Source organism: Polypterus senegalus, chromosome 1 (genome assembly GCF_016835505.1).
Source record: "Polypterus senegalus isolate Bchr_013 chromosome 1, ASM1683550v1, whole genome shotgun sequence".
NCBI lineage: Eukaryota > Metazoa > Chordata > Cladistia > Polypteriformes > Polypteridae > Polypterus > Polypterus senegalus.
The window spans coordinates 274,238,881-274,266,576 of record NC_053154.1 but is presented as its reverse complement, the minus strand read 5'-3'; the positions used below and the strand labels follow the sequence as shown (position 1 = coordinate 274,266,576).

The window sequence follows — 27,696 nt, the reverse complement described above, 5'->3', positions numbered from 1 at the left end:
ATTGAAATAATTGAAGCAAATATAATAGAAATTTTCCCACAGATGCAAAAGGTTGTTAATAGAGTGAAAGGTTGCTTTACCAAATATTATCATCACCATTATGAATACTTAGCAAGTAACATGTTTTGTTTTTTCAAACTTTTGTCTTATGTTTTGCTAATGTTTAACTAATTTTTCCTTTAAAAAGTAAAATTAGCTTATGGGAGGGGATTTCAGTATAAATACTATCTAAACAAAGAGATGTATGAAACCCACTGATTAAGGGGTATAAATTCAAATCTGAACCCAATAATCTGCTGTTTTAAACTAGAGAGGAATTTCTGAAAAATGCTTGGGATTGGCTATGCTGAGTAAATAATTCACAAAGGTCCTCATTTTGGGTGTGGAGCCGACCCGGACACAGACAGGCGGACGTTGTTTTTCACCACCACACGTATTTATTATAAACAATATTTACAATGATGGTCACTCAGACCCAGTCCAAAATCAGTGCACAAACCCCAAATGCCTTCTTCTCGGGCCGCCTCCACTCTCCTTTCTTGCCTTGTCCTTCTTCCACCCAACTCTAGCCCTGAATGAAGGGAGACGGCTCCTTTTATATTCTCCCGGATGAGCTCCAGGTGTTTCCCGACACTCCTTCATTGGCCACGCCCCAGCGTGGCGGAAGTGCCGGCTGTTCTCCCGGCAGCTCTCCGGGCACCCTTTTAATTCTTCCCCCCAGCACTTCCTGGTGTGGCGGAAGTGCTGAGGTAACAGGTCCCCAAGGCATTGGGGTGCCTCCTGGCGGTGACCATGGGCCCCAACAGGGTGGGGCTTCCATGCCCTCAACCCGTGGCCCCCAAAGCAACCAGGAAGGCGACCCCCACGTGATCCAGGGTGGGCGTAGACCCACATCCGGTCCCTCACGGCGTCCCGGACAGGTCGTTGCCCCTGGCATCCCAGACATGGGTTACATGTGAGTTAGTGATAAGTGCCTTTATGAAGTATGTTGTTTGTTGTTAGAGGGATTTACTTTATTGTCACTCAAACCACACCTCAAAGAGTAAATAGCTAAAAGAAATTGCATTTCTCCAGGATCAGCATATGAATGCAAACAGACAAGTGTACATTACACAAAAATAGATAAACATAATAGACAGTATAAACAGACAGAAAATATGCATAATCCAATAGTCATATTACAGGCACTGGTCATAAAATTAGAATATCATGATAAAGTTGATTTATTTCAGTAATTCCATTCAAAAAGTGAAACTTTTATATTAGATTAATTCATTACACTCAGACTGATGTATTTCAAATGTTTATTTCTTTTAATTTTGATGATTATAACTGACAACTAATGAAAGTCCCAAATTCAGTATCTCGGAAAATTAGAATATCAATTAAGACCAATGCAAAAAAAGGATTTTTAGAAATGTTGGCCAACTGAAAGGTTTGAACATGAAAAGTATGAGCATGTACAGCACTCAATATTTAGTTGGGGCTCCTTTGACCTGGATTACTGCAGTAATGCGGCATGGCATGGAGTCGATCAGTCTGTGGCACTGCTTAGGTGTTATGAGAGCCCATGTTGCTCTGATAATGGCCTTCAGCTCTTCTGAATTGTTGGGTCTGGCGTACTGCATCTTCCTCTTCACAATACCCCATAGATTTTCTATGGGGTTAAGGTCAGGCGAGTTTGCTGGCCAATCAAGAACAGGGATACCATGGTCCTTAAACCAGGTACTGGTAGCTTTGGCACTGTGGGCAGGTGCCAGGTCCTGTTGGAAAATGAAATCTGCATCTCCATAAAGTTCGTCAGCAGCAGGAAGCATGAAGTGCTCTAAAACTAAATGGTAGACAGCTGCGTTGACCTTGGACATCAGAAAACACAATGGACCAACACCAGCAGATGACATGGCACCCCAAACTATCACTGACTGTGGAAACTTTACACTGGACCTCAAGCAACATGGATTCTGTGCCTCTCCTCTCTTCCTCCAGACTCTGGGACCTTGATTTCCAAAGGAAATGCAAAATTTACCTTCATCAGAGAATATAACTCAGCAGCAGTCCAGCACCAGCCTCTTCAGCAATGACCTTTTGTGTCTTGCCCTCCTTTTGCAAGGTGTCAATGGTCGTCTTTTGGACAACTGTCAAGTCAGCAGTCTTCCCCATGATTGTGTAGCCTATAGAACTAGACTAAAAGACCATTTAAAGGCTTTTGCAGGTGTTTTGAGTTAATTAGCTGATTAGAGTGTGGCACCAGGTGTCTTCAATATTGAACCTTTTCACAATATTCTAATTTTCCGAGATACTGAATTTGGGACTTTCATTAGTTGCCAGTTATAATCATCAAAATTAAAAGAAATAAACATTTGAAATACATCAGTCTCTGTGTAATGAATGAATCTAATATACAAGTTTCACTTTTTGAATGGAATTACTGAAATATATCACGAGATTCCGAATATATATGTTCAAACAGTCTGTGTGAGTTCATGAATTTAACAGTCCCCATAGGTCAGCAAGTTGTTTGTTGTTAGAGGGAGTTGAGTAGTCTGATGGCCAGTAGTCAAGATGCTTTCTATAACACCTTTGTAGAATATTGTGAGGACAGGTAGGGGAAGGTATACTCTCCTCTTTGATAGCAGAAGGTGAAGGCGCTATTGTGCCTTCTTGACAAAGGGAGGTGGTGTTTGTAGTCCATATCAGGTCATCCATGATGTGCATCCCCAGGAACTTGGTGCTTCTTCCTGACTCCCCAGCTTTATCATAGATTATAAGTGGAGTACTGTATGTGCCATGTGTTTTCTCCTAAAGTCAACAATGATCTCCTTCAAGTTGTTGACATTCAGTAAAAGGTTGTTGTTGTCACACAAGTGACAAGTTTCATTGCTGATGAAGCCCACCGCCATTGTATCATCCTTCAATTTTCAAATTATGATTCGAGTTATTTCTGACACAACAGTTGTAAGTCATCAAATTGAACAATGGAAGGCTCAGAACACAGCCCTGTTGGACCCTAATGTTCATGGTGACGATCTCAGAGATTTTTTCTCCCACACATCCTGTCTGTGGTCTGTCTGAAGAGGAAGTCCATTATTCAGTTGTGTAATAGGGTGTTAACAGTTATTCTAGTGCAGTGACTCTTAACCTTTTTGAGTCACGGACCCCTTTAAGAATCTGAAGAAAGCAATGGACCCCCTTTCCTAGAAAAATTCACATAAACAGAACTTTGCATGCAATAAATATAATGTACTTTTATTTATCGAGATTTGATTCTCATACATATATGACATATACAAAGTATTATTAAACTTTAAATTAAACAATATGAAAAAAACACACTTTTTTATGCAAAAAGTAATGGCCACTCATTATAATTATGAAATACAATCCTCTTCTGCAAATTAAAATAGATCTACTACTTCATTTTCTACTACCATTACTACTATTACTACTGCATCCACTCTAAATCAACTCTGACCCTTGGGCTCCACGGAGCTCAGGTTAAGAACCCCTGGCCTAGTGGGTCAAGTGTTCTTACAAAATGCTGGGAGTTAACTGTTTTAAAAGTGGAGCTAAAGTCAATAAAGGGCAGCTGAACATAACTGTTATTATTTTCCAGATGGGCCTTGGTCAGATGTGGCATCATCAGCAGATGAAGTAGATAGAATATTGCAGGAAGTTTAAATGTTATTTGGATCTTGACTGGCCTTTGAAGGCATTCCATCATGATGGTGGTGGACGATAGTAATTGAGTAATGATACTGGTGATTTGTTTGGTAATGGTATAATAGTAGTTGTCTTTAATGGAGGTATGATGGCTTGCCTCAGGGAGGTATTATAAATGCACTTAAGAATGTGCAGCAGTTGGTCAGCACATTACCTAAGTACACACCCTGGTATGTTGACTTAACCTACAGATTTCCATGGATTGACACTGCGTACTGTGCTCCGAACATCAGCTGAGCCAAGACAGAGTGCTTCATTGTCCAGGGTAGGAGGTGCTTTCATTGCGGTTGTGCTGTTTTATTCTTCAAATTAGCTGAAGTAAGTGCTGTGTATTGAGGAAATCAAAATCGTCATCACGGAGTGCTGGAGGAGACCTGTAATGTGTGATCGATTATATGCTTTGCCACAAGCACCTTGTGTCTTTTAAATTAGTGACGTGACCCTGGATTTTGGATTTTGTATCTATAAGCAGGCACTGTTGCTTTCACACCCCGTTTCAGGTTGGCTCATGCAGAATGAAGAGCTTTTTTGTCCCCCAGACTTGAATGCAGCATTTTGTGGTCTCAGAAGCTCATACACTTCTCTTTTGAGTCAGGGTTTCTGGTTGGCACTTGTGGAGGTATTCTTGACGATGGTCACACCTTCCACACACTTGGATGTGGATCCTGTCACAGACTCAGCATACTCTCCCTGACTGATATGTTGGTTGACAGTTGTAGACTCTCTGAACACATTACAGTCTGTGCATTCAAACCAGTCCTGGAGTGCTGAAACAGCTCCCACTGGCCAAATCCTTATCTGCATCAAATGTGGCTTTCTTCTAGTTAGTCGTGGCCTGTATGCTGGAATAAGCATAACAGAGAGATGGCCTGAATTTCCAAGGTGGGGGAATGTGACCAGTGGCAGAAGTTATGAGATTTGGCGAGTCAGAACATGACCAAACATCAATATAATGTACATTTTTGATATTCACTTATTTTAAAAGAGAAAAGCATTAAAGTGACACCAAAACAATTATAAAACAAATGATGGAGTGTGCTGAGGATGTTACATACCCAAACCTCTTTAGTAACTGCTCCAGGTATTATGCCTCATTCATACTTCCCATCAGGAAGTAGTATATTGTACATTGTACAATGTGGCTTGCTTCAGTTTTTGCAGTATACCTCTTCATCTTTCAATACTGATGGGTTCTTTGTACTTACTGAACTTTTCTTTTTGAATTTTAAATTGGGTTTAGAATACACTGTATCAGAAGTGGTGGTGTTTGGTATTATTTATATTCAAAGTTTCATTTTTGCTGTCTATGGTTTGTCATAACAATGTGCTCAAGGGTTTTCCTTGTAATTAATTAATCTGTGATGAATCTCAGTTTTTATAAGCACATGTCCCACAGGGACATTTTACCACTCAAATGTTGATCTTTGATGGCTCATGAAACTTTAAAGAAATTCTCATGTATGTTTCATTTAAAACACCTTTATCATATTTATTTCTCCTAGAATTCCTTAGGAGAAACAGTTTTAGATAAAAAGAGACATGAGATACGACTAACAAAAATTGGTTTAAAAAAAGTGTTATATTTAGTTTCTTTCTAATCATGTTTTAATATCTTTAAAGACTTCATATTTTTTATTCTACCAAAGCCTTTATCCAAGGTGACTTACAACATCTGAGATATAATCAGTTACATTTCTTTTGTTTTTCCAGTTGGGGTACAAGCAGATGAAGTGACTTGCTCATGGTCACTCAGTGGTGTCAGTAGTGGGATCTGAACCCACAACCGCAGAGTCTGAAGTTCAAAGTATTAACTTCTGTGCCACACTGCCTGTTTTTTTTCAAAATGAGTATGATCTAATTGGAGCCCAGCATTATAAATTAGTGCAATTACAGATACAGTTTTGTATTCACAGTAAAATGTTTTATTACTATGGTTCATACATCACCATATATTACTGAGCACACAATGTAAATACTTTAAAGAAATTTCAAGACACTCCTTGGAACATCTGAGCCCTTATTATGACTTTGCTGAAATTCCTCCTGAAACACAAAATGAGACACTTGTGAGAAATCCATTTTTTTTTATCTCAGGAAAGAAATCTTAGAAGCAAGAGGCAAAAGAAAATGTCTCCATTTTATTTCTTTCTGATCTCATTGCTGTCTAGGAGAAACCAAAAAGATGTAAGGGGATTTAAATTTTTTTTTTACAGAATCAGGATTTACACCATTGTTTTTACCATTAATATTATGACAATGATATCACAATAATGTCAATTTGAATGAGTTTGATTGTTGCATTCAGTGCCATTTTGTGATTTTTTTTTACATGGGCGGAGCATTGTGTTTACTTGTTTCTATGCTTGTTGCCGGTCATGTGATTTAGGAATACATGGTGGTAGGCATGTGTCATTTTACTGCCTATAAAAGAGAGTGGCATGCACCTCTTGGTTATCCAAGTGTTGGATCAAATTTTCTAAACACATATACTATACACATTCTGCTAGGTTAGGTTAAGGGAAAGCATTTCACGTTTTTGCAACATTTATTTTGTATTACAATTCTTTTTTTTTGTGTTTTGGTGTATGGCTTAAATTATATTTTTGGTTCTGATTTTTGTGAAAATGCTAACTGCAATTCTGCTTCACCTCTTTGGTTTAGTTCCACTTTCTGGTAAATATTTAGCTCCTAATAAGCAATATGAACACCAGAAATTACCTGGGTGTTTACAGCTAGTTCCTGTTGAGAAAGAAGAGGATGTTTTTGCTGTTGTTTAGGAACTTTTGATTATAATGGTTAATGTTGAAGAATTCCAGCTATTCTTCTGTTCCAATTTTGATGATATTCAATGCATAGATTGGGTATGTCATTTTTGAATATTTGTAAATAGCATCATGAACGAAAAACAAATTTGTAATTGGGGTCTGTAGTAGAAAATATCCAGCAGGTGGGATGGATTTTGTTTTTTGAAAGTGGGATCAGAATGTAAAACGTTTCAGAATATTCTAACTAAATTGTGTTTCCCCAAGACAGCACTTTAGCAACACATTCTGAACACACTGGTGTGGAAACATGACAGAATATGCTGATTCAGTTAAATTGAAATCTATTTTATTTTTTCCAAAACCATTCAAAAATGATAAAAAAAAAATCAGAAAAGTTACAATGCCTTAAAATTCATTAGTTGACAGAAGTGAACCTCAGCTTTGGTGAAGCCCTCAGTAATGCATTGTTTACACAGAAGCAAGCATAAGGAGCAGTGTTGCCTTATATTTCTTTTATTTGTTTTTAGTTTTCACCTCTTCCTTTTAAGAATTGAGCGCTGGGAGGTGGGACAACTAATTACTCAGGTATGCGGCTAATTATGGCAGTCACCTGAGGCCTATAAAGAAGTAGTGCAGCCTCAGCTCTTTACTGAGGCATTGTGTGTGAATATTCCACCTTGTTAGTAATACTTTTAATAGTCGCCCTTTGCTGGTGGTATTGTTGTGTGAAGTTTAGTTCCTCCAGTTTCTGAATTTTGGCTTTTTACTTTGGTCTTGATTATTTTTAATAAGGTTTACTTATATGGATGATTGGTTATTCCAAAATATTTATTGACTTGTTGATGTTTAAGAGCATTTTATCTGTTGTTTTGTACTAACTAATCAGACTTTTGTTCATTTTGTTTAGTTTAAGTTCCTGCTTTCTTTGCAGTCTTTCCTTATAGTTTTCTCTGTTCATTAGATTTAATTTAGTTTTCTTGTTTAATCAGAAGCATAATCCTTTTCTTATTATCTTTATTTTGTAGTCGTATTAGTTTTCTTTCTAGATATTGTTTCTGTTAATAAAATTACTAATCAATTTAAATCCTTGCCTCTTTGTGCATTGGTTATTGTGATCTTTATGGGCAGCCCACAGAAGTCAGATCCTGACTCAAGGCTTTAGGCTCCACAACGGAGCAATGACATTCTGAGGCAGGACTTTCCAGGGCATTCAAAGTGTACCTCTTTTCAAACTAGCAGCCCCGTCTCAGATGTGTTTCCATCTGGAGTAAAACTCATCAAGAGGAGTTAGTGGTTCTAATAATGGCACTGAACAACTGGTTCTTAAAAGGTTAAATACAGATTCAGTGATGGGTACAGTTGTGTTGAAGAAATGGTTTATCATCTTCTAATAATAATCTACAGAAACTTGCCTCTGTAACGTTTTGCATCTGCAGCTCTATTTATCTGTTATGCAACATAATTTGTAAGTATGTGACCCTTTTCATGCCAAAATATGTTTGTGGATTTTAAAATGTATTGTAGATGGTGCAGGTGTGCCTCCCAAGTGCACGAGAAATTCACAATATCATCTAGACACACTGCATTATAGGCTGTATTCTGCCCAACAACTGCTGAGTAAACCTAAGGGTAGGACATGGAATTGCCAATATCCACTAATTTGTCAATAACCTTTTGTCATGTCTATAGTTGCTAGGTATCGTGTTTTTCAATTACATTGAGGAACATCAACCTTTCACATAGGGTAGTCTTTGAATTTTGAGACCTTGTTTGAGCTTCATAAAGTCATTACAAAATCATCAGGAGCTATCAAGTTTGAGCGCTTAAATGATCCATGGGCTAGCCTCAATGACTCCTAGGGACAATGTGTTCTTTACTTGTTTTTCCATGTCAGCTTGTTTTATCTTGAAAAGGTGATATGGTTTCTTTTGAAACATCAGCAAAAGTTTTCCAAAAACTTCTAGTAATTGGCTCTTCATCTTAGATGATACCCTGGGGTGAAGTTAGCTTAAAGTCATTAGAGAGTATGACTATGAAGGATGCTCACATTTCACTGCATCATCTCACACATGCCAGCAGCAAGGTAGATCTATGTGATAGATTGGATACTTTTTCATTTTAACAGGTTGTAACAAAGTGTAGTCTATCAAATCTTTCCTCTCTTTCACTCTATACGGCTCCTGCCATTGTGCCAAAAACTTACAGTAAGAGGTTGGAAGAGATTTCAAGCTTGGTAATACTGTGCAGCTTCTGGGAGTTTCTCCAATTTTTTGAAGCCCGCTCTTTGAATATTAAGTTCTTAAACTTTTGCTTTAATATTTGGTGGAAACTTTATGTTTCATAGGTTCATATTTAAGTATGTTATGCTATGTGGATGATCACAAATGTCTTAAGATGATATATTTCTACAATTTTAGTGAACCCATTCAATATATTTGACATAAACGTTTTTGACTGTGCTTATGATTTTTGGGTTGTAGATGAATTCCACTAATATCATTTTATGGACAAAATCCATGTGTATGCATGTAATCCAATGCTTAATTCATTAATTTATTTGTTGCAGAGAGACAATATTGGTCATATCACCTTCAGCATTCCATAAAGAATTATTCATTTGTTTTTTTGCCCCATTAAAACATGGAACACAGGTACACAGTTCCCCAGAAAACCCCAAAAACACATATCTTGTGCTGTTCTGCTTCTTCAAATAGCTCATGACCTTGTATTGGGGAGCTGGGTGATTTGTGTTGTTTGGGGGCATCACTGGGCTTCGTTTTCAGACTGCACAATGTAGACTCTTCTCTAGGCCTTGACTCAACTGATTTTCTTTTCCACGACACTGCAGATGTTATGTTTGGGACAGACTCCTGTGAAACTTGGGTGAGATGAGGCAGGTCTTGGTCCTCCAACTTGATACTTTTTTGTTGTTGCACAGAATGGTTTTAAAAGAGTCTGGGAAAAGTGGTTCATGACCATTGTCAGTTCTGAAAGGTTCCCACCACTTTGTTTGTAACTCTGCCCATATCACCTTTTTTGTGTGGAGAGCTGGAATTGGAGTTGACAGAGCTGTACCATACCAGCATGTAAGGTGCTGTTCACTGTAGATACTTAGACTTCTACTTTGTCAGTTGTCCTACCTGTTATGAAAATGAGGTGAAAATATACATATTGACTGTCAAAGATTTGAGAAGACAGTTATCTCTCTTTATTGCATAGCATGATGAGGAACTGATCTTACTGAGCTTCTATTGATTGTATGTAGCCATTTCAACAAACTGTGCTGGTCCACAGGCTCCTCTTTTTAGTTCTTTGTGTCTCTCTATCTCTCTCTCAGTCCTATTCATTGCTTCCTGGGTCATTTGAGACACTGATTGAATGTATGGGGGATCTTTTTGTTACTTTTATGTGATGGCTGTGGTTAGTCTGTTCCTTCACTGATAGAACAAACATAGTAGTTAGACACTTTTTTGTCACTTTTAAATGTTTCCCTCAATCAAAGCTTTGATGGATATGCATATGACAATATGCACTATTCACATTCTCCATGTTGTGGTAATATTAACAAAAGGCTTACTAAATATTAACAATAGGCTTACTAACCATACTGGAGGTTTTCTTGTGCTTTTTTCAACAAGGATTTGGGATTTAGGAGTGTAACTGAAGATCAGAAAGATGGTTTATGGTTTCTGTTAAAACATGACAGCACCAAAGAGTGACGATGCATTGCATGTTTTTTGACAATGCAAGAAGAATTTCATTGTATTCTATACATATAAAGCACTACTATGACCAATTTTTTGTTTATTGTTTAGAAATCACTGTAAAACAGGCAGTGTTTTAAAATGCAGTAGCCATTAAAATGAAGAAGAGCTCGAAAAATGGGTAATCTACAGGAAAGGCATGCTGTGAAATAAAATTGTAAAGAGAAGTCAAAGTCAACAAGAGTGTCAAAGTAATGTTTGAAAACTGGCCCAAAATTTAGATTAGAAAAAGAACATGGCTCCACTGTTAAAATCAATATGGAACTGAGATCAAATCATTGTATGAAAGAAATAGAAATAAAATGAGAAGAGGAGAGGCAATCTCCAGTGAATCTGAGGTATGGGATTTCACCCAACTGCAAAGGCCAGATAGAAATTAGTTAGCTTTAAGTGATGTTAGAAACTCTGACCATCAAAGAGGCTTAGCCTTAATTCAAGAACTTTATATAAATGACTAGCCGTCACCTGCGGCTCCATCCACGTAGTAGTGAAACAGGACTGTGAGGAGGGCCCTGCCCGGCTCCCCACTCCTGATGTCACCCTTTCCCCTCCCCTTGGCCTGTAGCCTCTGTCTTGGAGTAGCGTGAATATATTGCTCCTGCAAGTAAACTATGATTCTTAGTGCGATGAGAGAAGTGACAAATTCAACTTGAATGTTCAAGCAAATTATAGAAAAAAACCTGATCTAAATTCATTAAGTAGTTTTCTAGCTAGTTAAGCAGAGGTAAGGAAGGCCCGAGGCTGGCACGTGATTGAGAAGGCTGCCTCCCACCTCCCCTCAACGCACTGTGTGTTTCTTGGATTTGCGCAAATAAATTGGTAACTCAAGTGAACTATGATACTTAGTACAATGAGAGAAGTTGCAAAATCAATTATAGCAAAAAACCTGATCCAAATCCGTTAAGTAGTTCTCTTGTGAAAAGCGGACAGACATACAGACAGACGTTGGATTTTATATATAGAGAGATATCAGGATAGCTGTGTGGTCCACATTAGTGGATTATACAAATTAGATCAGAAAATGCACATGAACTGACTGGGGACTGGGAAGTCTTTGGGCCTTGGAAGACCTGAATGTTTATTTTCTCCAGTATCTTGCTGGCCGGAGCTATTGATGTCCTTTCCTTCTGGGCCCTCAGTTGTTGTTGTCACTTCAAGTAACATATTGAATCTGAAATGTGACAATATTTTGGGACTGAAATTTGACAATTCTAGAAATGAAGGGAAAATTGGTTATTAAAAATACAGTGAATGTGATAAGGTTTAAATAAAAAAGGTCAGGGTCAGAAATGTAATTAAGGAAACAGACACCAACTACGACAGCTTTGGACTTCAAACCCTACAGTTGTGTGTTCAAATCTAACCGCTGACACTGACCCTGAGCAAGTCACTTGAACTGCCTGTGCTCCAATTGGAGAACCAAAAGAATGTGACCAGTTGTATAATAAATGTTGTAAATCACCTTGGATAAAGGTGTCAGCCAAATAAGTAAATGTAGCAAATGTAACATTTTCAAAAATATCTTGCTGTGAACCATGTGTAATTTTGAGGTATTTTATAAACTTGACATTCCTTGTAAATATTTTGTAGATGGAGATGGCCCCCTGCCTCTGGCTTCTACTTTCAGCCCTCATCCAGCTATCAACATCTCAGCGGTCAGAGCCTATGTTCAGTTCAGTGACTAAAACGGTCTTGCAACCTGATTATGAGAACAACCCCACTCAGCTAAACTATGGGATTGCTGTGACTGATGTCGATGGAGGGGGTGATCTAGAAGTGCTAGTAGCTGGGTAAGTACCTTTCCCCATTTTATTAAGTTTAAGTTTAATTCTAACAACTTTTATTTAATTGTTCTGCATTATTTTCACTCTGAACATTTCGTAATTCTGAATGTTTAATTGTACAGCAGCTATGTGTTTTCATAACAGAACTGTGAATGTAAGCAAGTAATTGAATGGCATGTGGAGATTAACAGAAATCTTGTGTTTTATTTACTAGTGCTTTATCTATTATCCTGATCACAATCAGTTTCTGTCTCACAAATGGCTGGAATAATCAATGTTCCATTAAGCTACCAGTTTGCAAAGACTTCAAAGAAGATTAGAAATGACTGAATGATGTGCTTTTTATTTCAAATATCCAAATCAAAAAAGTAAGAAGATTACAGAGAAGAGAAGGTAGTGGCCTAAAAGAGTGATAGAAAGCTCTTGCTAGTTGTATTCAGTTACTGTATAAAATAAAAATAAATAAAACAAATAAAAGCTACCTGTTTTATGTGAACAACTTTTCCAAAATGTACAGTAACTCCAAATTTGAAGATAGAGCAGCTGTTACCCGAATTTACAGAGTTGTAATTTTCACCTCTACATCATTTTTGCTATTGAAAAAACCTTTAGCTAGAAATGGGATCTGGTGGTCCTGTTATATTTAGAGCAAGCCAAACCAACTAAATGTGTTTTACATTTTTATAGAGAAAGAGCAGATCTTTAAATGCTTTTTGTGCCAATCAAACAGCAAATCAACAGCGCCCTGGGTCATCTCTCAAAACTGCCTTGAATGTAAGAATGTCCTTACTACTTGTAGTTCTGTCATGGCAATGGACTGCTCAGGGTGGTTTCCTGCTTTATAACTGGTTAGACTCTGGTACCCTCAGAACTGGTTTAAAAATGGATTGGAGGGTAAACTTATAGTACAGTATATTTCAATAGGAGTTACACAAACGAAACATTTTGATTTTTAGGGCAAGAAAGCAGTGCTTGTTTTGCATCTAAAAAAGAAATCAGTTGTAAAACCTAAGAACATAAATAATTTAACAAATGAGAGAAAACCATTCAGTCAATCAGACATATTTGGGTATCTAATAGATAACCTGTCCCAGATACTGTACCTTTTAAAATCTGTCAAGATTTTTGTTTCAATTTCAGTATGTGACCTGGGTTATTTATTCCAATTCCCATAACCCTTCAAGTGAAGTACTGTATTGCTTTCTGAACTATGAACTAAGACATTTCTACTTAATTTCCACCATTGGCCTTGAGTACCCAATTTATTTTTAAGTGATAGAATTCTAATTGTTATTGTGAAGACCTGGCTTACATCCCCTCTTACCCTATTTAATCTCTGTTCAGAATTTAAAACATTTATATTTCATCAACGTATCAGAATAGCACATGATTTTTGGTCCAGGGATAGTCTTGGCAGTACTGCATTTTGCAACTATTTTTAAAAAAACACAATCCAACCAAAAAAGAACAGAGCAAGTAAAATAATGACAATCTATGAAACTCAGTGCTTAACCACCACCCGACTCAGGGAGCCATATGACGAGGGATCCCTTCATGAAGTGGGTCTTCATATAGAATGAAACAGCAAATAAATGTCCAGCACAGGTCTGACAGGTTTACTTTAGAAATACATTAATGAGTTCTTGTTCCAGTTTGAGATAATACAGAATTAACTTTTCCAAAGAGTAATGCAAGGTAGATTGGGATTCTTACAGTTATATAAGTCTTTGTTCAAGTAGCGTGGTATAGGCTTTCACAATACAGTATTCTTTTTTTCCTAGTACTCTTTTATGCCACTTATAAAACTCAAAAAATGCCTTTAAAGCTTTAGGAGTGAGTTTAAATTCAAGATTCTCCTAAAGATACAAAAGTGTAGAACATTACCAAGTGATAAGGGCACTTAATGACTTCATTTACAGGTTTGGTGTTGCCCTGGGCAAAGTTTAGACAAGATAAATATGAACGATGAACATTTTTTAGTTTTAGTTATGGTGTTCTTGGCACATATTGAATTACTGCATTTTTTATTTTTTAAAGATTTAATAAATTCCATTTCTTTTCCAAAATTTTAATTAAAAGATTCATTTTACGTCATTCATTTAAATGATCAAAGGGTAAGCTCTTTAAGTTTTTTTTTTTTTTTGATATACTCTGGAGGTGCTGTCTGAATGTTCATCCTAACTGGTGAGTACCACCTCAGGGGTAAATATTGGTGAAAGATAAAGGGAGTTGGATGGATTGCTTCTGATGAAGTTTTAAAATTACACAAAGAAGATAACGTGTGTAGGTGGAAAATTAAATTTGGAGCTTAATAGTTCAGAACATACACACATACATTATACGGGATAAAGAAGGCTAAAATTTCCCTTCCATGGCTAACCAAGCAGGTGTTGTTTTTGTGGGCTTCTGCTAACTTTCAGTTTTTTATTTTTTTGTTTATATTGCAGCTAGTAATAGAACTGTACTGTAGTAATATACAGCTTTCTTCTTTATATCTTTGTAAAGTCACATTTCCCTTAAGGAGCCATTTTTAATTTGGGATGAATGAGATTACAATTGCATCTAACTTCTTAAAAAAGGATTTATTAATATACAGTATTTAGGGATATTCTGAAAAAGAGCTTTCGCAGGATACCGGTACTCATTTTGACAATATTAATTCCCCTAACTAAATTAAGGTGGTAGTTATTACTTTCATTGAATGACTTATATACAGTATGTACAATTTACATGTTACCACTGAGTACATTTGTTCAAAAAGGAGATTAAACAATCATGGTATTAAATTAGCTTAGGGGTAGAGGTTTGAGATCTTTATCAGAGGTATTGTATTAAAAACGTAACAAAAATAAACTAAAATATAATGTGCAAGATTCAAAAAAACCTGTCAATATCTACTCAGGGACAAGAACAAAAATGATAATCAAATAATGGAAAGTGTGAGAACCTGAACATCTTAATGTTTTTGTTTTAAAAAAAAAATTCAGATGAGAGACACATTTAACATTAAACTTATATTAGATGGCAAAAACAAATTGAAGTGTGCAAAACAAAACTTAGACAGCAGTAGCTGTGAGTACCAACCAGTGCAAAAACTCAATCCAGGAGTTAAGGCATGTAAGAAATGAATCATATAATTTAAAGAAATATCAAATGTAAAGTGAATAAGGAACAAAAAGAATGCAACATTACCTTAGACATGCCTTGGGTTCAATAGTGTCACTATCTTTACCAATTTAAAGTTATATTTGTGTATAGTTGATATATCTTTCCCTGTTACGTTTTCCTAAGAATATTTTCAAATGTTTATGAATTATTAAGTTTGTTTTGTAATGTCCTTTTTTAATTCTTTATGAATTTAAATTGTATGCTAAGGATGTGATTACCGTTTTTTCACATTGCCATCTTATTTAAGGATGAGTGGCTGTGTTAGTTTAAAAATAAAGGAGGGCATAATACTTAAATGATTCAAGTTTCTCAATTCTGCCCCACAACTACAATGCTTTTTTGTCCAATTTAGAAATTTGGACTTATCAATTGACATTTGTCCATTAGAAGTCTGCGATTTCTGACTACTGTTATTTTCAAACCTCTTCTACTCAACTATCTCTGCTAGAATCATCCTCTGCTGTGGAAAGTCCAAGTTGCTGGTCACTTATAGCACACCTTAGCATGTCTGTGTGTCTGTACAGTTGTTATGTCTCTGTCATTCCAACAGATGGCACATCACAAGCATTAACACTGCTTTTACACATCCCATTCCAAATGGCATATAACAGAGACCTATGAATTGCATGGTGCACTGAAAATGTTAACGCTGAGGTCTGTGTTAATTACTTAGATTTCAACCTGTCTAATACAGATAGCACAGCTAATTCTTATTTTAATTACTTACATATTTGACTTAATCCTTTATCCAAGGCAACTTACAATATCTGAAATATAAGTGAATACATTTCTTTTGTTTTTACAGTTATGGTGCAGGCAGGTGAAGTGACTTGCTTCAAGGTTAAAAATTATTAAATGAGAATGAAATATGTGCATATCATGTATTCATATGAAAACACATTTTGTTAGTCATTTTTGCTGGCACCCATTCATAGTTGTGAAATTGATGTACTGAAGATAGATAGATGGATACTTTATTAATCCCAAGGGGAAATTCACAAGTTTGCTTCCTTCAGTCTTCACAGTAGACATCACCAGAGCCAAGGTATCGACAGTATGTGGTAACTCGGTAACTTCACCTAGGAGTGAAGACTCACAAAGAGCTTCAACAGACTAAACTCTAATGGCAAGATAGCAGCTGGAACACACATCTGCAGTCAGGGTTTATTTACACTTTAGCTCTTGATCGCTGAATTAAACAAACCCATCAGCTGCAAGGAAGACATCATGAGGCACTCATGTGCCTCTCACATGCAATTCAAAGATTATATTCCAGTCATAAAAGTTCATAATAGATAAAAAAAATAATTTAGTATCTGTATACTCTACTGTAATTGAGAAATGAGTGAAGTGAGTGAATTCATTCATATTTTCCTTCTCTTTTTGATTGTTTTTTCTTTTGCATATTGATTTGTTTTCTTGAATAGCTTATTTTTGGTTGATTTGCAATATATATTTCCGTTAGTTTTAGCATACATTATCACTTAGACCTTTAGTGCAATATTCTACCTACTTGTGAATCGTACTTTTCACCCAGTACAAAAGATAATTGTTCTTCTCAAATCACTTTGCACAGCTGTTTTTTAGACAGAGTTCACACCCCAGTTCTTACAATGCTTTTGGACGCCATTAATAATGAAAAGTGGAATGCATAAGTGTGTTATAATTAGACTGATAAAATTAAGTGTATGCTTTTGTATAAAACCTAACTTTACTATATTCCTATACAGACACATGAAAAACAACATGCAATAAGCAGTATTTTTAAAAATTAGTTCAGTATGTGAAATATTGAAAATAACTCAGCATTCAATGCGATTTTAACATGTTGGAAGACATTAGTTTGCATATATTTGCAATTTTAGTTAAGTATGCAAAATATAACAAGATGCTCCTATTTTACAATGCTTTTGTGGCTTGTGATACTGTAAATCCTTGAATTGAGACATAGCTTTATAGAAAGTGAGAGTGATGCATTAATACACAGAAGGTAAAGAATAAAAACGTAACAAGATAATATTATCAACATTAGGCATAGGGACATCAGTTTCATTACAACTGGGAAAATAATTAACACAAATGCAACTTGAACAGTTGTCCAAGAGAAAGCTATGGTAGAGTGATGGGCCTTTAGATTGGAGCCTTAGCCTTAATATTTAAGACCAACAGAAGAGCTCTCACTGGCTCAATGTCCACAGCTCACAGCAATTTTATTTATCTTAGCTATTGCATTATAACCTAGGTATCAAAGTATGGCGTAAGGTTTACATTATTATGTACAATAAAGAGAATCACCATCATCTGAAATGGTGGTGCAGTGGGTAGCGCTGCTGCCTCGCAGTTAAGAGACCTGGGTTCGCTTCCCGGGTCCTCCCTGCGTGGAGTTTGCATGTTCACCCCGTGTTTGCGTGGATTTCCTCTGGGTGCTCCGGTTTCCTCCCACAGTCCAAAGACATGCATGTTCGGTGTATTATCAATCCTAAATTGTCCCTAGTGTGCGCTTGGTGTTGTCAGTGTGTGTGCCCTGCGGTGGGCTGGCGCCCTGCCAAGGGATTTGTTCCTGCCCTGTACTGGCTGGGATTGGCTCCAGCAGACCCCCATGACCTTGTGTTAGTATATAACGGGTCGGAGAATGACTGACTGACTGACCATCATCTGAAAGTAAATAAAATAAGTACCATACTCTCTGAAAAAGATAATATGTAACACAACACAACATTTTCAGGCCTGCTTACCCCATTGCAGGGTATGAGAACCCATCCCAGCAGCATTTAGGAGTAAGACAGGAAGTAACTCTGGATGAAGTCCCAGTTTATTGCAGGGCCACACTCATAATCACACTAAGCCAATCTAGAACGCACAGTATATAATTTGAATATAAATCCTGAATGTGCCCATCTAGCATTCCCAGTCACACCATAAACAGGCATGAATGTACAGCATGCTTTCAACACTATATGCAGACATTGTTCTTGGCCAAGTGCCCAACAGTGCAGGATGATTGTGAAACCTATAGAGCTGAATGTCATGACTTTTATATGAGTGTGCCACAGAACAACTATGTTTAGGAGCTTAAGCTTAAGTTGGAGAACTTTGCTAACATCAGCAGAAACCAAGGAACTGCATACTGATTTTGACCCTACCAAAGAGCCACTATATTCGGTCATTATTTAGGGAATGAATGTAGAGGTGGGCGGCACGGTGGCGCAGTGGTAGCGCTGCTACCTCGCAGTTAGGAGGCCCGGGTTCGCTTCCCGGGTCCTCCCTGCGTGGAGTTTGCATGTTCTCCCCGTATCTGAGTGGGTTTCCTCCCACAGTCCAAAGACATGCAGGTTAAGTGGATTGGCGATTCTAAATTGGCCCTAGTTTGTGTGTGTCCTGCAGTGGGTTGGCACCCTGCCCAGGATTGGTTCCTGCCTTGTGTCCTGTGTTGGCTGGGATTGGCTCCAGCTGAGCTCCGTGACCCAGTGTTTGGATTCAGCGGGTTGGAAAATGGATGGATAGATGTAGAGGTGGTCCACTCCTACAAGTATTTTGGGGTCCACATCAATGACAGATTGGACTGGTCTCAGAACACAAAGGAACTGTATAAGAAATGGCAGAGCAGACTATTTTTTTCTTAGGAGACAGCACTCCTTTAATGTGGGTAGTGACATCCTTTGCATCTCCCTTAATTCAGTGGCGGCTGGTGTGATTTTTCCATGCTATCTTGTGCCGAGGTGCTAACATCACTTCATCAGAGGCCCACTGAATCAACAAGCTAACTAAAAGGGCAAGCTCAGTTATTGGATATACTCTGGGGCCCCTGGAAGTAGTTGCAAAGGAGAGTTGAAACAAAACTGAGTGTCATTATGAACAATGCTGCACATCCTGTCTGACACACTGATGCTGAGGACTTTTGGCTAATGAATTATTTAGTAAAGTGCATCAAGAAACGCTACTGGGGCTCCTTTATAATAACAGCAATATGCCGGTATAATGTCTCATTGCGACTGTGACAAAAAAGGCAGAAGTTTTCTTTCTTTTTAATTTCCTTCTTTTTTCAGACCAAAGTGTATATGTATGTTTATTTACTTACTTATCTTTATAAATAAATACTTTATTTATTTATTTAAAGAGCTTCTGTAAAAGCAAAATTTCCTCCTGAGAACAAATAAAGTTCAAGGCCAGAAATAAGACTGAAGAGTAAACACTGTTTTTTTTTATTATGTTCAGTTTTTAAAAAGAAAAAGAAAAAGGAGATACGTGTTGGCCTGTTTTTGAAAGAACATTAGGATCTAGGTTTGATATATTATTAATATCCACTATGAAAAAGTCAAGGACATTGCCTGCTAGTAAAGAGGTATTTATTATATTACAGATGGGTTCAGTAAGCACTGCAATTGAGTGATGAGTGATTTATTATCACCATTGGAATGGGGGTCCGAGGGACATGCAGTTAGTTTAGGTGTAGAAATTTAGAAACATGCACAGCTATGTAATTCATCTAGAAATACCAAAATATTGTTCTTAACTGGAAGGTAATGGTTTCCTACAATCAGATCTAGGAGCCGATTGTGAAATCTGCAAACTTTCAATATCTTCTTTGCTACTGAAACAGCATTTATTGCAGCCATTGTTCTCAATAATTCTGAATTTTTTCGGGCAGATTTTTTAAGAGTTGATTAAGATCAGAGAGTCAATGACAGGCCAATCATGCGCATTCTAAAATAGTATTAATGAATTCTTGCCATATTTGTAAAACGTTCTGGACTACTTTGGCTTGGTTTCTGCCTTGCACTCAGCATTGCTAGGATAGGTTTCAACCTGCACATAATCATGGATTAAGCGGGTATGAAAATGTTATGTTCATTCACAGATTGTGGCATGTTCTATCTATCTATCTATCTATCTATCTATCTATCTATCTATCTATCTATCTATCTATCTATCTATCTATCTATCTATCTATCTATCTATCTATCTATCCTTCTGAGTGATAAATCACAAATAATGCAATGCATTCACTGTACTGTTTTACATACAAATTGCAACTTTCCTTAACAGTTATTTTCAACAAAATGAGGAAAATGTGAATTTTGAAAAAACAATATAGTTGCTTGCTGAACAGTAACTGTGCTTATATTTTAAGTTGTGATACTGAATAGTATTCAGTCAGTGCTGCATTATTGTGTGCTAACACAGGGTTAGGCAGTGATGTGATATTTGTGTATGCACTCGCTTCTACACATTGTGCATAGATGAAAGAAAAAAATAAAAGAAAAGAAAATTTAAGGCTCACCTGTAATCTGTCAATAGTAAAGAATTAGCAAGAATGTGTCCTCAAACAGCCCTTTTCACTCTTGGTCTTTCCTTGCTGTAAATAATTAATTGTACAGACTGCTAAATTAGGAAAGTAGACAATCTATTTCTAAAATAACTGCATGATACTTTAAATGAACAAAAGTAATGAATAGAAATCAGACCAGTGGAGGAGTAGAATGTTCCAGCTCAGTCATAGTTTAACCAGAATTTATTGTAACATGATACTATGACATATGCACATACTGCTGACAGAATTTGGATATGTCTGTACTGTGTGGGCACAAGATCCGGGAAAAATTACATCTAATGGATCGCTATTTTATTTACTTGTCTTTTTTTCTTTTGTACATTATATTGATAATATTTACTTATTGCAGCACAAACAAAATGTAAAAGTCAGGCTTTTACCATTTTAATTATTTATTTTTCATTGAATGAATTAAAGTTATGAAATCTGTTTTGTTCATTTCTGCTCTGATTATAAAGTATTCTGAAAGTGAAGTGCAGCTAATGAACTGTTAATTCACTAGTAGGAGCAATATCCACAACTTTCTAGAAGCAGTCATATAATTAATTTTCATTTAATTAAAGTTGTTCCTTAATCAGGCTTCCTGCTAATCTGTTACACTATCTTGGTAATCTGAGAAATAACCTGCAGTGTGAAATTTCAATAAGAGGCTTTGTTAAAACTCATAGTGAAGATGGCTACATTCAGTCTCTGGCTTACTTACTGACACTTTACAGTAATTTCTTTCCAAGTGACTTACTAAAGAAGGAAATTTACAATGTGCAGATAACAGTGTGAATGACGATACATTATGCCAGCTACAAATAGTCTTTTTTCATAGGCTTTCAGGTAAAGGGACATAGAAACAGGAGTAAGAATTGCGTCATGTATGCTGATCTGTGTTTGTGATTAAAAATGAAATTACAGTAGGTCTTTTAATACATCCTTATTGTGGTGCTGGAGACTGGCGACGTGTTACATGCTGGTTTCACAGTAATACTATTACTGCTTCTGCTTGTCACGGTTTTGTACATTTTGTTTTTTTTCTAAACATAATTTTTTTCTGAGATTTATTTGATTTATTTATTCTCATCTGAAAAAAAGGAAATCAGTTTCACTATCATTTTTCACTTTAATTTTGATTCGGGGCTAGTTATTTATGTATTTCTTGTGGTTTATCACAACACCATATCTTTTTTTCTTACTGGGTGCCATCATTTTGTGCTTCAGTTGCTGTGTCACGGGAACTCATTGCTAAGGTGACATGACGTGATCGGCACTATGCTTTTAAGTATAGTCAGTTGAAGGCTGTCTGATGGTGTTACATTCAGGGCTTAACATTTGAAATTTCAGGTCTTTGTATTAGTGTTATGTTCTGTATGAATGTTGGGAAAATTAGCATTTTAAATAAAGAAGAGTCAAAATCACAGTTACAAGTAGCTCAATCTGCTGGACATCCTTTATTACAACAAGCCTGAGGGAGCCTCACCACATTAATGGTGGAGTTCTCTTCAACAAGACTAAGAAATGTAACAAAGCAGTAATCTTGAGAAAGCTAGGTTTATTTGTATAACACAGTGTTGTCATGCGAGAGAAGGAGTGCACGATAAAAGAAAATATTGGGCCTCCAACTCAGTCATCCCTGTTTCATTCATTAATCCAAGAAAAAAAACATATGTTTGATTACATTTACATTTTGTAATGTCAGTCGTATAAGTCGAATGTGGAAACTCACGCTATTGGTCCAAGAGATTATGATATGCTAATGCCCACCTGAGAGAGTAATCACGGACCACAATGCCTTTTTCTTCTATGTATTGTGCCTATGTGACCACACGGTAATACCCAAACTATTCCGAAGCAACGTTTGCACTTACACCCTCATATATCTTTATTGTGAGAGCATCCCTTATCTACAATGAAGCATTCGATCAGAAGAAAATATGAAGCTGGTTTTAAATTAAACATTGTTGAAGTAGCGAAAGAAATTGTTAACTGCTCTGCTGCAACAAAATTCGATGTGCTGGAGAAACTGATGCGAGATTGGAGGAAGCAAGATGTAAAAAAAATGTAAGCGTCACATTTTTGAATGGGCTTATAAGTCGGGGTCTGATTTTATCATAGATCTTTCGGGTTTTAAGACGCGACTTATACACGAGTATATACGGTACCTGGATTAGGTCCCCACGCAGTCTCCTCTAGTATAGTTTAATATGTCATATGCTCTGTGGTGTTGCATTAAAGAAGCATCTAAAAATCCTTTACAAGTATAAATGCATGAAAACCTAATCTATTATTCCCAAATGTTAAAATAAACTTCTAGAATTTTTAAACAATACCATATATTTTCAGCAATAATAATCTTGGCAAACTCAGTTTATCTCCTCTCAAAATGTCTAATATTATGAACGTAAATTGAAACAAGTTGCATATATAAAAGAAAAAACAATTTCTAAAGACATTTTATCTGACTAACCAAAAGAAGGCACTTAAGGGACTTAATCATTTATTACTCAACATATTCTCTATCATAGACTGTGCTCTTTTCAGGATTAAACCCAACCTTGCAGTTGATACTACAAGAATAGGCTTCAGCTCTGAATGACCTGGTGCTGGATTGACTCAGTTCAATGAAGCAATGAATTAATTAATATACAGTACTCACTGTGATAAACGAGCACTTTAACCCGATTTGCTCCCTGATTTGTGACAGATGGTGCCAAGACTGGCTACATTCTCTTGCAAATCTTTAATTTAGTCATCAAGCAAGTTCATTTATAAATGGATCTTTCTTTAACACATTTTGTGCTTACTTTCTTCAATGCTGTACAGTTCATTACAACCATATTTTTCACAATTAATATACTGCTTATTTTACCATTCTGTTTTAAATTTTGCACTTTGTTACAGTTTTGTCAATTTAAAATAGGTGGATTTTGTCTTTATCACATGATAGTTTTTGTATTCTTAACAAACAATCAATGGATGTAAGGAACAGCCTTACCCATTTAACCACTGGGTTCCCAGCATTCATTTTTTTGTGTGACTGGCTTATAAAAATATACAATTATAAAAGGTACAGAAGATAACATTGACTTTATGTAATCTTACAGCAGTGTGCAAGCATCCTCTTAGTCTCTGAATACTCTTGATAAATGCTAAACATTTAGGCTTCTGTATTCCATACTATAGAACCTTCCTCAGAATTGCAGTAATTAATACTTTTTTGTATTCCTTGGCTCTGCGTGGCTACTCTACAGTACACTCATTCATTGTGTACATGCAAGTCCTGCAATGTTTGAAGTGCCAATAATCCTTTTATCCACAGCTTGCGATGACTGGTTGGTTTGTCAAGGTTCATAAAATGTTATTTGCCTATGTTGCACTTCTGACAATTTGTGTTTATCTGTTATTTTAAATGTAATTGTTTTTCTAAACTCTTAAAAGTTGCTTGTGACTTCTTCAATAAGGCATTTGATATTTTAAAAGATGTTTTCTGCTTAGAATGTCTCACAATGCTAGGTGTGAAAAAATGTTTTTTTTTCATAAATTCATATTCATGATCATCATTTGAAGCCAAATGTGAGATAGAGGTTCTGTGTTCCTTGTCTGGGTTTGATTCTCACAAACCTCATATTTCAAACATCTCACAGGTATAATGGGCCCAATCTGGTGCTGAAGTATGACCAGAGGAGAAAAGTGCTGCATAACATTGCTGTGGATGACAGAAGCTCACCATATTATGCTCTTCGTGATCGCCAAGGCAATGCAATTGGAGTAACAGCTTGTGACATCGATGGAGATGGCAGAGAGGAGATTTACTTCCTCAACACCAATAACGCCTTCTCAGGTACAGTAGGGGAACTTCAGTGTTGGACTGGGGGGTGAGGGAAAAAAGAATAAAGAAGAAGAAATTAAGAAAAAAATTTTAAATATAACACAAAAAATGAATCATTTGAAGCCAAAAGGAACTCACAAGGGAATTTAATTGGGTTTAACCAAGATGAAAACAAACGTCCAATTGGTCATAATAATAACACTTTTATTAATAAAAATTAATAAATATATGCATGCCACTCTATTGTGGGCCCTGAGGAGGACTTGAGCCAGCTTTGCTGGGATAGCCCCCTGCATCACTGATTTGAATTAAGCATGCTATGGTATAACATAATTTATCTTTTATTGGAGTTAGCTATCAGTCCATCCCTATATTAATGGACACTTCTTTTCCAAGTAAGTAATGAACTTTTCTTTTTATGGCTGTTAACGTCCAAAAACACCTGAACATTATACATAAAAAAATGGCATTCAGTCACAGAGCACAATCAAGCACACTCCCGCACATTCTCACACATTCGTACCTGTCCAGTTAAATGTCAGCAACAAAACTAACAGGTATGTCTTTGAGATAGAAAAGGAAACTGAAGTACCATGAGAAAACTTACTCAGACATGCAATTGTGCAAGCAAGTAAATGCCATAAAACGAATGATTGAACTATAAGACTGTAGTACAACTAATCACTGTACCACCATACCAAGATACAAAAACAACAACTGCTTCTGTATTAATAGTAATATTTGTCTCACTTGGTCATTTTCTGAGCTTTCAGGTTGTTTTTCTAAATAAATAAGAATGCCCTGAACCTCACATTCCCCCATGTGCATCCAGATATGACCAATACTGATATTAGAGGTATGTCTGGTTGGATTTGTTGGTTTATTATTTGTAAACATCAGCCTACCCAAGCTCAGTCAGTGTTTACAGGCACAAAAGAGTGAATTCTAGCACATTGTCTTCAGATACTGGCATTACTGAGTATCCAACATCAACCCCTTTAGATCTGACTATCTGCAAAGTTTGATACAAATACTATTTTTCTTTAATCTATTTATGCTGCCCAACATATCTTCATATCATATTCATATCTTTCTCCTCTGCACAGGATGAGAAGGTGGCATCTCCCTTGCTCCTGGATACAATATCCAGCAGTGCAAATCTCAATCTTGCTAAAAGTTAATGTTTGTAATGAAATGAATTGCATTTTACCCTAATATCTCTTGAAATAATTGATTTTAGAGAATACATTCTTCAGAAAACCCTCATAATAATATGCCACAAAACAATAAATTGGGGTATTTTGATTAGCCCAGTCATTCAAATAACACCACAGATTTCTATCTACTTAAAAACGTGAAAGAAATGAAAATCAAAAGGAAAAGTCACATGTCTATGTATTCTACACTTATCAGAGGCCCACTTGATTTTCTAATCTTTTAATTATGGTTTTCATTGTGCAAAAAGAAAAAAAAGTAATGGATAAAAACATAGTTATTCCAAGCCACAAAAGAGTAATGAACACAATTTATTTGCTGTCATGATAAAAGTTAAATCTATTTTCATTACTAAACTTCAGGTTTTCTTGTTGTCATTATCATGGGTGTTTTGCTTGTGCAGTTAGTAATGCTGCTAACCTCATAATGCCAGGAGACTGGGTCTTGTCTGGCCACAGTCCGCATGGAGGCTGCATATTCTGTTCCTGTGTGTGTGTGTGTATTTGCGTGTGTCAGGGGGAATTCTTCTACCAGGTAAAGACATGAAGGTTAGATTGATTACAGAGGAACTACTGTATATAAGAAAGGACAGAAAAGGCTCTTTTTTCTTAGGAGACTGAGTTCCTTTAATATGAGGAGTGACATCCTTCACATCTTCTAACAATCTGTTCTGGCCACTGTGATTTTCTGTCCTGTGGTGTGCTGGGCCAGTAACATCACTTCAAGAGAGGCCACCCAAGTCAACAAGCTAATTAAAAGGGCAGGCTCAGTTATGGAACACACTCTAGACCTCCTGGACGTCATAGCAATGGGTTGAATTAAAATAAAACTGAGTGCCACTGTGAACACTGCTGCACATCTTGTCTCTGTGACACACTGACACTGAGGACTTTCAGACAACACACCATTCCGCAGAAGCGTGTCAACAAATGCGACCAACAGCAATATGTCTGCATAATGACTCACTTGGACTGGGATTGTCAAAGCAGAAGCTTTCTTTCTTCTTAAATTTTATTTCTTTTTAGTCATTCTGGTGTGTGTTCAGACCATAGTGTGTGTGTATATATATATATATATATATATATATATATATATATATATATATATACTGCTCAAAAAATTAAAGGAACACTTTTTAATGAGAGTATAGCATCAAGTCAATGAAATTTCTGGGATACTGATCTGGTCAGTTAAGTAGCAGAGGAGGTTGTTAATCAGTTTTAGCTGCTTTGGTGTTAATGAAATTAACAACAGGTGCAGTACAGGGGCAACAATGAGATGGACCCCCAAAACAGGAATAGTTTAACAGGTGGAGGCCACTGACATTTTTCCCTCCTCATCTTTTCTGACTGTTTCTTCACTAGTTTTGCATTTGGCTACAGTCAGTGTCACTACTGGTACCATGAGGCGATACCTGGACACTACAGAGGTTGCACAGGTAGTCCAACTTCTCCAGGATGGCACATCAATATGTACCATTGCCAGAAGGTTTGCTGTGTCTTCTAGGACAGTCTCAAGGGCATGGAGGAGATTCCAGGAGACAAGCAGTTACTGTAGCTAGACAGGGCCATAGAAGGTTCTTAACCCATTAGCAGGACCAGTATCTGCTCCTTTGGGAAAAGCAGAACAGGATGAGCACTGGCAGAGCCCTACAAAATGACCTCCAACAGGCCACTGGTGTAAATGTCTCTGACCAAACAACCAGAAAGACTTCATGAGGGTGACCCAAGGGCCCCATGTCCTCTAATGGGCCCTGAGCTCACTGCCCAGCAGCATGCAGCTCGATTGGCATTCGCCATAGAATACCAGAATTGGCAGATGCACCACTGGTGCCCTGTGCTTCTCACAGATGAGAGAAGGTTCACCCTGAGCACGTGACAGAAGTGAAAGGGTCTGGAGAAGCCATGGAGAACATTATGCTGCCTGTAACATCATTCAGCATGAGCACTTTGGTGGTGGGTTAATGATTGTCTGGGGAGGCATATCCATGGAGGGTCACACAGACCGCTACAGGCTTGACAAAGGCACCTTGGCTGCCATTAGGTATCAGGATGAAATCCTTGGACCCATTGTCAGACCCTATGCTGGTACAGTGGCTCCTGGTGCACGACAATTCCTGGCCTCATGTGGT

At 37.0% G+C, this 27,696-nt stretch overlaps 1 protein-coding gene across 2 annotated transcripts in view; it reads left to right on the top strand.

Moving 5' to 3' along the window:
- LOC120542222 (cartilage acidic protein 1-like) overlaps positions 1-27,696 on the top strand; it is a 201,989-nt gene that overhangs the window by 6,989 nt on the left and 167,304 nt on the right. For both annotated transcript variants that reach the window (XM_039774526.1, XM_039774533.1), the window contains exons 2-3: positions 11,840-12,039; positions 24,166-24,362. In XM_039774526.1, the coding sequence (XP_039630460.1) occupies positions 11,840-12,039; positions 24,166-24,362 (397 nt within the window). The remainder of the gene's footprint in view (positions 1-11,839; positions 12,040-24,165; positions 24,363-27,696) is intronic.